The sequence below is a fragment of the Mastomys coucha genome, unplaced genomic scaffold (assembly GCF_008632895.1).
Source record: "Mastomys coucha isolate ucsf_1 unplaced genomic scaffold, UCSF_Mcou_1 pScaffold21, whole genome shotgun sequence".
NCBI lineage: Eukaryota > Metazoa > Chordata > Mammalia > Rodentia > Muridae > Mastomys > Mastomys coucha.
In genome coordinates this window covers 129,118,634-129,132,191 of record NW_022196904.1, presented here as the reverse complement: position 1 = coordinate 129,132,191, position 13,558 = coordinate 129,118,634, and the positions used below count along the sequence as shown (strand labels likewise).

Here is a 13,558-nt window from a genome sequence, read left to right as displayed (position 1 = left end):
GTTTGTCATTTCTCATTAAACATCCCTATCCAGTGCAGGTATTCCCAAGAAAGCCCATGCAAGAGACACTAACAGGAGCCCTGAATGTGACGCTTTGACAGTCTGGGGAATATGATGACCAGTAGCCATAAGATGAGGGGCCCTACCAAAAGACCTCTTCTACAGACGAATTGCAGGGTAGAACACATATCAAAGATCAAGGAAGCTTGGTCATTGGCCTACCTCTGTGAGACACCTAAACATGAAGATACTGACAGCCATATCTTGAGCCAGGGACTAAGCAGCCCTCTACCCAGCCTATGCTGCAGAGGCCGTGCCCACAGAGCACTCAGAGCTGAGAAGACCCCCTGGGAGTGTTTACTTCACCAAGGAGGCTCTGCCCTCCTCTGCTGTTTGCTCAAGCATGCATCACAAACCATAAGCAGACACGCACCAAACCAGAGTACTGCCATCCCCTGTATCCTCCCACACGCGTGTTCACATCCACCACACAACACTCCCACCCAGTCTAAAGGAAGGCTCTTTAAACTCAGGATGCTCTAAAGAGAGGCTTATGATGAGCAAGTAACCAACTTAGAAGTCTCAGGAAGTTTATCTGAAATTTATCAGATACACAAAAGCTCTCCTTCCCTAAGTTGTAAGTATAAATGTAAGTAGTGGGGTCGGCTGAGGGGCTCGGACCTGCTGAGCTGCCTGGAAGAGGCTCAGACCACCTGTATGGAAGAGATGCTCTCTCTCTGACCAACTGTGATGCATGAAAAGAAGAAGCTGTGACCTACCGGTTTGCCTGCAAGTTGTGCAGTGAGCTCAAGGGTCTCATCTTTTGTGACTTGTCTGTCACCCATGCTGGTATGAGCTCTCAGTGGTACAACTGCTCTTGAATCACCCATGCTTTTGTAACCCCTCACCCATATTTCTTTTCTTTTCTTTTTTTTTAAGATTTATTTATTTATCATATGTAAGTACACTGTAGCTGTCTTCAGACACTCCAGAAGAGGGTGTCAGATCTCCTTATGGATGGTTGTGAGCCACCATGTGGTTGCTGGGATTTGAACTCAGGACTTCTGGAAGAGCAGTCAGTGCCATCTCACCAGTTTATTGGCGTTACATATTTCTATATGTATAGAATACCTATACATTACTGGTTTACCAAGATGGACTTGGATGATATTGCTATTCTGGTCTATCACTGGTTACCTATCTGGGATGAATAAATGTTTATTCATATCGTCCAGGTGTAGTGTCATATACCACTAACACACATGGATGAGATGTATGTAACCTATCACACAGTACCCCCATATATACTCACACATTATATGCACCACTCAATGCTGATAACATACCTCATATGTGTATACATAAGCACATGGCATGCATATAATATACATTATACTCACACCACTTACACACACACACACACAATTATGTACACCATGTAATAGTCAACAACAGTACTCCATAACAAATACTTACATGTACATCACTTATGCAGTACATATCATACCACATAATAGTTCAAACCACACACATATGCACATCCACTACACATGCACACATCAAGTGCATTCTAGGAGCTTGGGCTTCTATAGAAGGAAGTTTGTCTCCATATTGTTCTCTCAATGCTACCTGCCAATCAGATTTGAAGTTGATGGCCTCTTGCTCAAAGAGGACTCCAAACGTTGTGTCAGGACTATAGATGTGACTATGGCTTTCTGGCTCCAGATCTAGGCATAGGACTAGCCATCAAAGTGAGAAGAGCTGCAAGGAGCTTGAATTATCTACAAATAAGGCAAGGCTAGAACTCTATGGGGCAGAGCGAGGCAGGGTAGATGATGCTGCGGGGAGAAGGGAAGGAGGAATGAGATTCCAGTCCCACATCCCATGAATAGCCCTGTGAGTACAGATGAGTAGATCTGAGACTCTTCCTCACACAGGGGCAAGCAGTGCAGCACTTGGTTCTCAAGTTGTCACCAAATCAGTGCTCACACTCAGAGAGACAGAAGCCACAGAAATAATGCATATGGTGCTCTGTGTCCATTATGACATAGTTTGATTAGTGACTTGGATCCAGATGGTACCTTGGAGGCTCCTGCAGATGGTATGCCAACCTAGTAGACTGACTCACATTCTCCCAAAGTGCTGCCTGGCCACACCCTGTGACCCAATACCAGGGAAAGAGGGGGTCTTCTGGGAAATGTGACAGATTGCTCTGGCTAGCAGCTTGGCCATGCGGTGGGTGGATGCTAACACACGCTAGACTAAATTCTAACAAGTCTCTAAATAGTTGCACAACCCATGTGAGACAGAGATTTCCCTTATTTCTCTCCTCCTTGTTCTCAAAATCTTGTATATCAAGGTCAGAGAGTCCTTTGGGGGCACCTGACACACCTGGAGTAGAGGTAGGCCATGAGTCCCAGTGGCGTGCCAGCCTGTAGGATGCGAGCCTTCTTCTGCCGGCCACTGCATGGATGCTTGTTGACATTGTAGAAGATGAGGGAAGAAGATTCATCCAGGGGGCTGAAATCCAGTGTGTCACAGGGAGCTGCTGCGATGTTCACAATCACTGGCAGAGCACAGGGCTCTAGTCCCCAGCGCTCTGCATACATGACCTGTGGGGGAAAGGAAGTGGATTATGGCTGACCACTGGGTGCATGTCTATGGGTCACTTTGCTACTGACCCAGGGATGGCAGGGTTTCTCAGTCCTTTGAATCCTTACACAGGAGCCGCATGCATGACCTAATGTGTCTTGATCCATAGAATAACTGAAGGAACCCCATGTGAGGCCTGGTTCTCATTCAGGAAGAAGGGCAGGATAGAAGGCTACTTGCCTGGAGGTACTTCTTGACGAGACCCAGGAACTGCACTTTGGACTTCATTTCATCCAGCTGTCCTCGGAGTTTAGACAACATGGTCCTTACCTCCGAGCCTGTGGGCAGAGCAGAGTCAGCACATGGTACTCAGGAGGCACGAAGCAGGTAGCTAGCAGTACAGTGTTACCTTTGTTCCGTTTTTCCTTCTGTAAGAGTTTCTGGTAAAACTTTAGGGTCTTCCTGTAGTTTCTCTTCTCTATCATGAGCTGCTGCTCCAGCTCCTAAGAAGAAGCACAGCATGTGAAGCCTGAGCAACTGTGGGCTCGGGCACCACTTGCCTTCTATACGAGATAAAGACATGGCAGGCACATTTGCCTAGCGAGCTGCCTGAGTGGCCACAGGAAGAACAGGTGTGTGTTAGGGCCAGGGCCATTTGGTTGGCATAAGAAGGGCAAAGGAAATGAATGAGGGGACACCTTAGGAAATGAACACTCAATCCCCCAAGGATGCCAGACTCCACCAGTGCCCATGGCCTGAATGCTGAAAGGGGAGGCACAATGAAGATCTTTATGTCCCATCTCCTCAGGGAGCAGTTTTCAACCTGTGGGTCATAACTCTATCAGGGGGCTGATGGACCCTTTCATAGGGGTTGCATATCAGATATCCTGTATATCAGATATTTATATTACTCTTTATAACAGTAGCAGAGCTATATTCCAAGTTGTGATCCACGGTCTGTTGGTTTGAATGGGGCCTGAGGTCTAAGGGTCTTCACAGTTGTCCACTCATACCCTGCTGTGATCCTGGTACCCTGCAGGGTCAGTTTATGAGCACTGAGGCATTAGGGAACCAGAGGAGGCTCTTACGAGCTCATTAAAGTTGGTGTCAGATTGTAGTTAGTTTGACATTTGTCAGGACCACTTTCCTCGATGCTCAACGGCAATCAGATTGAGTTTTGTTTTAAAGAGAGTACTCTTTTAAATGATTCCAGAGCAGTATACATGACCTAGGATGATGGAGAAGAAGTTGTAAGTGTTGGCCTCCTTGTGACATTCATACCCTGATAGATGCACAGGTTGACTCTATCACAAGATCTAAGTTAAGAAGAAAGGGTAGTTGGGGCTGGAGAGCTCAGTGGTTAAGAGCACTGATTGCTCTTCCAGAGGTCCTGAGTTCAATTCCCAGCAACCACATGATGGCTCACAACCATGTGTAATGGGATCTGATGCCTTCTTCTGGCGTGTCTGAAGACAGTGACGATGTCCTCATATACATAAAATAAATAAATAAATCTTTCAAGAAAAGAAAAAAGAAAAGGGTGCTGTAAGTTCAGCTTTTGCCTATGGTGAGATTCGACCTGAATTTGTTATAAAATTTAGAAGCATTGGTTCTTTAGAGGGAGAAAAGAATGATTTGAGGACTAATTTAAGGAGGAAGACTACTGTATTTAGTTGGGTATATATGTATGTGTGTGTGCACACATAATGCATAGTGTGTGTGTGTGTGTGTGTGTGTGTGTGTGTGTGTATCAACGAGAAGGAAGCAAAGTTACCAAAAACTGTAGACAAAAAGAAGATAATGATAAACTGAACCAGCACTCCCCTAAACACCCAAAGCAAGGACTGGAATTAGGCCAGAATGCTAATTCAGGTGGCAGGGGTTGCCTGTCTAAAGTGGAGGTGCTGTGGTTCACATACATATACATGCTAAGGCTACTGACCTCCCCTTCCCGCTCCCAGCAATGGGCCTGCCTGCACATGCAGCATCTCCTGAACTGTTGGCTAGCCTTGGCTGCTCAAGTCAGGAATCCTTTCTTCCTACTGACCAGGGAAGAGCCTTGGCTTTTCCCAGTGCCAGAGAAACCCTTGCTGACCCCATTGACCCTAAGTCCAGCCTAAACTTTCGGCAGGCATGACACTTCTGGTGTTTTCTTTCACCTAGGGTTAAGACCCCATAGAGAAGAGATTGCTGTACCTGTACCTGTGTGCAGTAGATTTAACCCAACATGTACCATACTCACAAAGACCAAGTGACACTTGACTACTGTCATCTGGGACCCATGGGCACAGCTAACAGGAAAGAAAAGTCACTCCCTGCTTCCCAACTGTGGGAACATGTGCCCACATTGTAGAATCTCTAATACAGGCTAAAGGGAGCTGCTCCCCCCCCCCCCCCCCCCGCCAGAGGGGAAGAACACTGAGCATGAACAGCCTTTTCTCAGAGTTCTGTCATTGGGCCTAAGTGGCCTGAAAAATCTTGCCTGAGCAATCGGATCATTGCCCATGGTGTTCCTAAGGCTACAAATGCCCTCCCAACCCACGGTGGGTAGATTCCCTGGACTCACTGGGCTCTGGGCTTCCAGTTCTGTGTGCCCATTGGCTTTCTGCCTCTCCAGATCCTTCACATAGTTGTAGACATCCGCTCCAAAGCAGTCAGCTTCATAGAAGGCACTGGACCAGCCAGGGCTGCAGTTCTGGAAATTGGCTGCACCTGGGGACACAGCTGGCCCACCATCCTCAGATCTAGCTAGCCTGGCCACCGTGTCTGAGGCATTGCTGGTTGACTCCTGGCTCGGACCTGGCTGCCCATCCACTTCGGCCTCTGGTTGCTGCTCTCGTGTGACTTTTATTGACTTCTGAGACCGAAATCCAACCTCAAAGTTTCCCTGAGAGAGCGTGTCGGAGTCTATATCTGATAGTGCTGTGGGCGAGCAGGGCCCCCCACTGCCCCAGGTCGCGGCTGGCTTCTCCTTGCCTTGAAAGAAAGATAACCATCAGTGGATAGCACCTCCATCTCCGGCTGCGGAGGAAACCCAAACATCCACATCGAGGATCCTAGCTAGTCATGGCTGTTGTGCTAGGTAGAGATGAGAGGGGCTTCAGGGAACAGTGAGGTGCTTGTGAAGAGACAGGATCAGCTCCTCTAAGTATTATTCATCCTGCTCCAAAATTCCCTGACACTTGGACTCTCCTCTGCTAGAACCGATTCCAACCAAGACCGGTTCCCCCTGATCCCATTCGCTCTTCTGGAGCATTTAAACCTAGCTCAGCCATACACATACATTCCACATACAAACCTGTCGGGCTACTTGTAACTGACAACTCCAGAAGCTTCTCTCTGTGCCAGTAGCCTTCTGGCTCCTTGGCCATCAGGAGCAGGTAGACTTCCTGCCCAAGACATGATCACCTGCTCCTTGATTTACTTAAATAGGGATGAAGCCACCACCATGGTCTTATCACAGTTAGTAGACAGACCCATGTGATCATAGTCATGTACTTGTCCCTAGAGGACCGCCACATGGCTGGTCAGCTCTCTTCCTCAAACTGCCTACTCAGGAATTTGTCTGTTTGTTTTTGGAGACAGGATCTCTCTATGTAGTCCTTGTGGTCCTGGAGCTTGCTACATAAATGTAGAAGAGGCTGGCCTTGAAATCTCAGAGATCATATTATGTCTGCCTCCTGAGTACTGGGATTAAAGGTGTGCACCACTAGGCCCAGCTCCTTGAGTTTTAAGTTGATTTGTTGTTCTGGCTAAGAATCTAGAAGGCCAGCTCTGGTATCCATGTGGTTTTTACTTTCATGGATGTGAAAAGCCATCATGCTAGCTGTTGAAGGGGTGGGAATAAGGTCTGGGCTTCTTGGATGTCTCCCAGCACAGGACTATCCTTGACAACAGAAGTCTTCCTGCAGCTGTCCAGGGGACCCCACTGAGAATAGTTCTTGCCTGACGTCAAGATGCAGGGCATGTCTCTTACCAAGTCCATGCAGGGAAGGCCTTTTGCTGGACAGTGAGCATCTGCTGGGTGAGTGTTCTGGCTGGGACCCAGGCTCCTCAGAAGTGCTGGTAATGAGAAGATCAGTCAGTTCCCCGACCCCCATTTGGATGAGACCTGGGGCTTGTGCAGAAAGGGCCCAGCATGGAGCATCACCTGAGCACACTGGGTAGGACAGGACCCTGTCATTTCCCTGGTGTCAGAAACGCCCTGGGGAGTGGCTCCACAGTGCCACTTGAAAGAGGCTGGGTGTAGTCAAGAGATCCTTCTCAGAGTTGTGGAAATGCTGTTGGGTTAGGTGCAGAACCGGGAAAGTGCACTTGCCGTAGTTATTTGTTTATTTGTTTTTTTTTGTTTTTGTTTTTGTTTTGTTTTGAGACAGGGTTTCTCTGTGTAGTCCTGGCTGTCCTGGAACTCACTCTGTAGACCAGGCTGGCCTGGAACTCAGAAATCCACCTGCCTCTGCCTCCCAAGTGCTGGGATTAAAGGCATGCACCACCACCACCCGGCTTGATTTTATTTTTTTTAAAAGGGTCTTACTATATGACCCTGGCTGACCTGAAACTCAATATGTAAAAGATCTAGCCTCAAAAGATGGCAATGCTCCTGCCTCTGTCTTCCAAGTACTAGAATTACAAATGTATGCTACCACACCTGGCTGCCTATTGCAATTTTTACTGTTAAGTAGAACTGGGCCAGGCTGGTGAGATGGCTCAGCGGGGAAGAGCACCAACTGCTCTTCGGAAAGTCATGAGTTCAAATCCCAGCAACCACATGGTGGCTCACAATCACCCGTAATGAGATCTGACGCCCTCTTCTGGTGAGTCTGAAGACAGCTACAGTGTACTTACATATAATAAATAAATAAATCTTAAAAAAAAAAAAAGTGAACAATGATTAAAAAAAAAAAAAAGTAGAGGTGGGCCAGGCAGTGGTGACACATTCCTTTAATCCCAGCACTCAGGAGGTAGAGGCAGGTAGATCTCTGTGAGTTCAAGGCCAGCCACGAAACCCTGTCTCAGAAACAAAACAAAACAAAACAAAAAAACAAAAAACAAATTTGAACTGACAGTCACAGTGGCCCCTTCCCTTCTTGTTCCTGTCCAACCGTGAACACCAGCAACAGTCACAAACAACACCATGGAGTTGCCCTTGGCTGTTCTGGAGCTGTCAGGGAATGGAGATGACTGTAGGCACCGAGCCTACAGGGTCTGGTGGCTTGGTTTGCCCAGAATGCTTGGTGGGCACAGATACTTACCTCTCAGAGGGTGAGGCTGGCCCATTGACCACCTTGAAGAGGTTCTTCAGCAGCTGCTCATCCCAGTACAGGTCACAGAACTTCTCAGATATGGCGCCACAGAAGGTGGCGAAGGTGAGGTCTTTCAAGGCGTAAATATACTCCCCTGGTTTACAAAAGACAGATAGGTCAACCAGGTTACACACGGGAGGCTTTCTGGTTCCCTTGCACTCGATCACCGGGAAGTCATCTCAGGGCTTTGTGGTTGAAGAGGTACAAGCTCCATGTTGGAAGCTGCCCTTGTTTGTTCTGACTGACCTCAGAAGGACAGATGTATGGCCCCGAGTCCCCCTCATACTGATGCTCTCTGGACTGGGTCTGCCTCCCTCAATCTCTCCCTTGTCTTGGGCTTCCAGGGTAGCCCCTGTGGCTTTCATACCCATGATCAGTGCCTCTAGCCCATTGTCCATGTAGCCATCGAAGGCAAATTCCTCCTGGATGAGGCGCATGGCTTCCTGCAGCGAGGGGCAGGCTGTCATCTTAGGGGGAGATGAGGTATCAACACCGGATGGACAGAGCTTGCGGTCTGCTGGCCGAGGCTTCTCAGGATGACCATCTGGGTCCCTAGGGCTGCCTGGACTCGCTGTAGCCTTACCCCTGGGTGGCTTACATGGGTGTCGAGAGCTTTGGCTGGTTGAGGTGGGCCCTGGGAGCACGGTGGTGCCTAGTGGTCCCTGACCATCTGGCCTGTGCTCAGGGGGCAGGGAAGAGGCAGGAGAGCTGGGTGTCCCTGATGTTCCTTTTTGCTGGGTGACCAGAGCAGGGCCATGTGGGCAGGAGCATTCTGTGGCTGAGCTATGGGGCACTGAGTCACCAGCAGAGTCTGTAGTTGCTCCCTGCAGCTCTGGACCAGGTGGCAGCTGGTCGGACATCTTTAGGTCAGTGTCCTCAACAAGCTCTAGGGCCGCCTGCTTTCTTGTTCCCTCCCTGTCCTGCTGACCACTTCCCTCTTTGGACTTCTCATTTGACTCTGAGGACAAGGCAAGCTGGTCTCTGTGGAGAGAGATGAGAACTCAGGAGGGCCACCTGTGCCTGGGGCCTCTGCTAGCAGGGAGTGGGGACACTCACCTGGCAACACCTGTGTCCTGAGCCAGGACTATGGGTTTAAAGTGAGTGGCCTCAGAGGTGAAGGCTGCTGGCAGCTCACAGGCTTCTTTGCAGCAGGGGGGTAGACCAGGTACAGGCCCAGGGACAGCGACCAGCTTGGTATCATTGCTGATCTGCAGAAAGCCTAGGGACAGCAGGTAGAAGAAGCAGGGACAAACAGGGAAACAGGAGAGGAAGCAGTGGGGAGATCAATGGATGCTTTTTTTTTTAAAAAAAGATTTATTTATTTATTTATTTATTTGTTTATTTGTTTATTTATTATATGTAAGGACACTGTAGCTGTCTTCAGACACTCTAGAAGAGGGTGTTAGATCTCATTACAGATGGTTGTGAGCCACCATGTGGTTGCTGGGAATTGAACTCGGAACCTTTAGAAGAACAGTCAGGGCTCTTAACCTCTGAGCCATCTCTCCAGCCCCCAGTGGATACTTTTGAAGGACTCTACACTAAGGCCCCACGGGTGGTCACCACAGATGCCCAGGGACTGCTCTACAACAAGCTTAGCCCAGGAGACTAAAGATGTGTGCATGACAGTGCCTGGAAGAGCTATTGTGAGGAGACAGAGCCATAGTTGGGAGGCTGAGATGCCGTTAAGCTGGAGGTCTATTCTCCCTTGAGAGAGAAACCAGACACTAGGAGGACTGGTTTACAGATGAGGCTGTACATTGGCAAAGGACTGGGACCGACTGCACAGAGAGCAGCTGCAGGTGGCCAAGTCCTTAGTGAGAGAAGCTAGGGCTTAAGTCAAGGCCACGTGCTTTGACCTCATCATCCTGCTTTATGGGTAAAATGTGTAGCTAGGGTCCACTCAGGGCAGGACTAAGATGGAGGATAGGGGTCAGCTATGGTTAGGGGTACAGGGGTCAATGAGAGTGAAGGCTCAGATAGACCCACCTGGACTACTCTCAGGAGCAGGTGCCATGGTGGGTTTCAGTTCAACCACTGAGAAGGCATTCTGGAGGCCGATGGTCTCTTCCTCTGGGTGAACCTGGGGTGGAAGGCCATTAAATGGTCAGTCAGGGCCACCTGGGGCTGAGGAGGTATAGTATTGAGATATGCTTTACAGCCAACAGACACAGCTTCCAGCCTAGTGCAAGCTTTCTGTGGCTTCGGGGAGCTGGCACAGAGGGCTTCAGAGCCATGGAGGCCCCTTCAGTGAAGCTGTGGTGAAGCTTCATATTTCTAGGGAATGTGAAGATCATGGGGAAGCTATCCCCAAAGCCTCCCAAAGAACCCCAGGGTTCCTGCTCACTGCTACCCTTAATCCTCAGGATGGGGCCCCCATTTTCTGGGTCTTCCACCCAGTTAGGAGATGACACATTCCTATGTAAACGTTGTAGGAGGGCATTGAGGGGGCTTGCACTGTTGGTGGTTGGCAGCACACCTAAGCAGGGGCTGCTGGGAAGATGGCTGCTCACCGCCCCTTCCCTAGAGTCCCTCTAAGCCTACAATGCAGCAGGGCACAAGAAGCAGGGTCCCATGGGTGCAGACGGGAGCATGAAGGAGTGCCTGTGAATTCTGGGAAGAGTCGCCTTGCCTTGCAGGTGGATGCCCGCAGGTGGGCTAGAATCTTGCTGCTGTCCATGCCTCGCTGAAGGAGGTAGCTGCTGCACACCTGAAAGGAAGGAGACGTCCCTCCAGGAGAGTCCAGCAGGGCAGGCCTTGGCTCTGCTGAGCCCACCCCATTTCTCCTGATACTGTAGGGAACATTTGTGACTGAGACATTTGGCGCTTTTCTAAGTAATCCTAGTCCCAGTGTCTGGATTTCCTGTCATGGCTGTGAATAAAACTGAAGAGCTGGGCTGGAGTCTCAGACAGCAGGGCTCAGACAGAGGAGGCTGCCTGGGGAATTGAGAAGGCAGGGTGCTGGGACGGAGGATGTGACTACAGAGTCACTGCAGGGTTGGATCAGAACCACGGACAAGATGTGGCAATCCCTAACATGCTGCCTACACAGGTGGAGGAATTCGGGAGACAACTGTGGCTAACATTAGCTCCAGCATCAAGGGCCCTACTTTCCTCCACCCTAACCCTTGAGAATGTGAGCAGGCCTGACCATTGTGCGGTTACCTTGATGGCCTCGGCTGCAGATGGTCGTTCTGAGGCATGGCGTCTGGCCATGTCCAGAAGGAGGGTCTTGAGTCTACGGGGCAGGGCCAGTTTGTGGTCTCGGGGTACGCTGAACTTGGCTGCTGTCCACAGAACTGCAGCCACACAGTACACAGAGGCCTGGGTGGTGGGGAGACAGGAGAGAGGGCTGGTAAGAGTGGGATTAGAGGAGATCACCTGGACCGACTGCTTTCACCCCAAGGCATAGTCTCTCAGCTCAGTCACCTGCCTAGTGCCTGGAGCCCCACGTTGGCTAGATATGTGGAGGCCAGGGTCACAGTCTGGGGGGGAGGGGGATCTACATATTTAACAGAAATAGTCTCCTCTCCATCTTGTTTGGGTTTTAGACACTGTAAGAGCTCAATAGTTTGAGAACCAGTTGCTCATGTAACATATAGAACCTGCCCAGCTGGGATTTCTTCCCAATTAATAGTGTGCTGCCAATGGCTATCAACTGGCTCTCTGTGTAGACAGCCCCTGCATTCAGAGAGCAGACACTCTGTCTCTGAGGTAGGGGTGAATAGCACAGGGTTTAAGGTGCTCTCTTTCTCTGTGTAGCCCTGGCTGTCCTGGAACTCACTCTGTGGACCAGGCTGGCCTTGAACTCAGAAATCCGCCTGCCTTTTCCTCCCAAGTGCTGGGATTAAAGGCATGTGCCACCACTGCCCAGTTCTCCCTAGTTTTTATTCAGCTGCATCGTCTGTAGCCTGTACAGGCTCCTCACACCTGCCTGGGACACTGTCATGGATCTTAATATGTGTGATCAAAGCAAAGCATGATAATGTGCAGTGGCACACACCTTTAATCCCAGCACCTTGGAGGCTGAGGCAAGTAGATCTCAGAGAGTTCAAGGCCAGCCTGGGCTACCCTATTTCAAAACAATCAGATAAAAGCAAAACTCTGGGTGGAGGAAGATCACTTTTTCAAGCTCCTGGGCCACATGGTGTAGAGTATGTTTTGCTAACTGGTAGTTTTGTCACTGCTGTGACGAACTTCTGAGAAGAACAAGACCAAAGCACATTATGCACGTCTGATGTCACTAACATCCAGGGTCTCCTCTGCAGCCTTGGCTTTACTCTCTCAGCTTTAAGCATTATCCTGTCAGGAAAGCAACGTCGCCTTACTGTCTTACTTGAGTCTCCAGGGCCCTTGTAACTCCTCTGCTCTCTGCAGAAACCTACCTCACCCATGGCTGTAGCAATCTCTGAGTGTTTGGAAGGTTGATTTCAGTAAAATGAATCCTGAGAAACATTTTTCTAGGCTGATCTTTGCAAATAGATCACCCTGGAACGATTGCTTCCTTTATATAGGAAAGATCTCACAGAAGCATGTGTGGGTGGAGTCCTGCCAGTTCCCGAGATTCTCTCCAGGCATGGTCCCCTGTGTAGCCTTGGCTGTCATGGAACTCTCTGTGTACACCAGGCTGACCTTGGACTCACAGAGATTCTCCTGCCTCTGCCAGGACTAACAGTGTATACCACCACTGCTCAGCATCTGGCTTCTTTTTACTGGTTGTAATCTCCTCAACAATGTCTTTCCTTGGCCCCCACTTTCCAGATGCTTCTGTTAGGGGCAAGTGTCTCAAACCCTTTCCACTCCACTGCAAATTCTAGGACAAGCACTCAGCAAGTAATCATGTCACAACCTAAGCCATATGGTGTCTTGAACTTCCTTCCCTAGAAGGAATAAGCCCATTACTTCTAAACTCAGTCTTATTAAAGTTACCAGCATGTGCACTATAAATTATTTGCCAGAATGGAACACAAGTGGCTTTAATCCAATTCCCAGTAAGGTCCTCTTTCTACTTGAAACTGTGTGCACCCAGTCTTTTCTGGTTGCATGCCTGTCAGTATTTTGAACCGAACATTTACTTTTTCCTGGAACACTCACTCTGTAGGCCAGGCTGGCCTCAGACTCAGAGATCCCACTGCCTCTGCTTCCCTTGTGCTAAGATCAAAGGCCTGTGCTACAACTTCCGGGTAGCTCTGCTTACAGCTTATCTAGGGCTTCTCTAATATGCCTTGTTCAATGCTTCCAAATATCCACAACCCACTGCCTAGAGCTTTAGAACCACTTCTCCAGGCATTCAGAGTAATTACCCCACATCTATAGCACCAGAGTTGTTTTGTTAATTGTTTTTCAGAAAGATAATTTTGAAAAGACTAAGTATATTGTTCTGCCTGCATATATGCCTGAATGCCAGAAGAGGGCACCAGATCTCATTATAAATGGATGTGAGCCACCTTGTGGATGCTGGGAATTGAATTCAGAACCTCTGGAAGAGCAGCCAGTACTCTCAACCTCTGAGCCATCTCTCTTGCCCTGAGCCATCTCTAATTTTTTTTTGTTAAATTTTATGTAAATGTTTTTTTTTTTTCTCTTTTGCCTGTGCACCATGAGAATGCAGTGCCTTGGGAGGCCAGAAGAGGATGTCAGATCTCCTGGGACTAGAGTTACAA

General features: G+C 49.1%; 1 protein-coding gene across 1 annotated transcript in view; it reads right to left on the bottom strand.

Moving 5' to 3' along the window:
- Kndc1 (kinase non-catalytic C-lobe domain containing 1) overlaps nt 1-13,558 on the bottom strand; it is a 47,242-nt gene that overhangs the window by 11,973 nt on the left and 21,711 nt on the right. The window contains exons 10-20 of the mRNA XM_031388708.1: nt 11,061-11,219; nt 10,528-10,605; nt 9,885-9,978; nt 8,952-9,114; nt 8,263-8,876; nt 7,845-7,989; nt 6,569-6,654; nt 5,159-5,568; nt 3,002-3,095; nt 2,833-2,930; nt 2,392-2,612 (exon numbers count right to left, since the gene is read on the bottom strand). Of these exons, the coding sequence (XP_031244568.1) occupies nt 2,392-2,612; nt 2,833-2,930; nt 3,002-3,095; nt 5,159-5,568; nt 6,569-6,654; nt 7,845-7,989; nt 8,263-8,876; nt 8,952-9,114; nt 9,885-9,978; nt 10,528-10,605; nt 11,061-11,219 (2,162 nt within the window). The remainder of the gene's footprint in view (nt 1-2,391; nt 2,613-2,832; nt 2,931-3,001; nt 3,096-5,158; nt 5,569-6,568; nt 6,655-7,844; nt 7,990-8,262; nt 8,877-8,951; nt 9,115-9,884; nt 9,979-10,527; nt 10,606-11,060; nt 11,220-13,558) is intronic.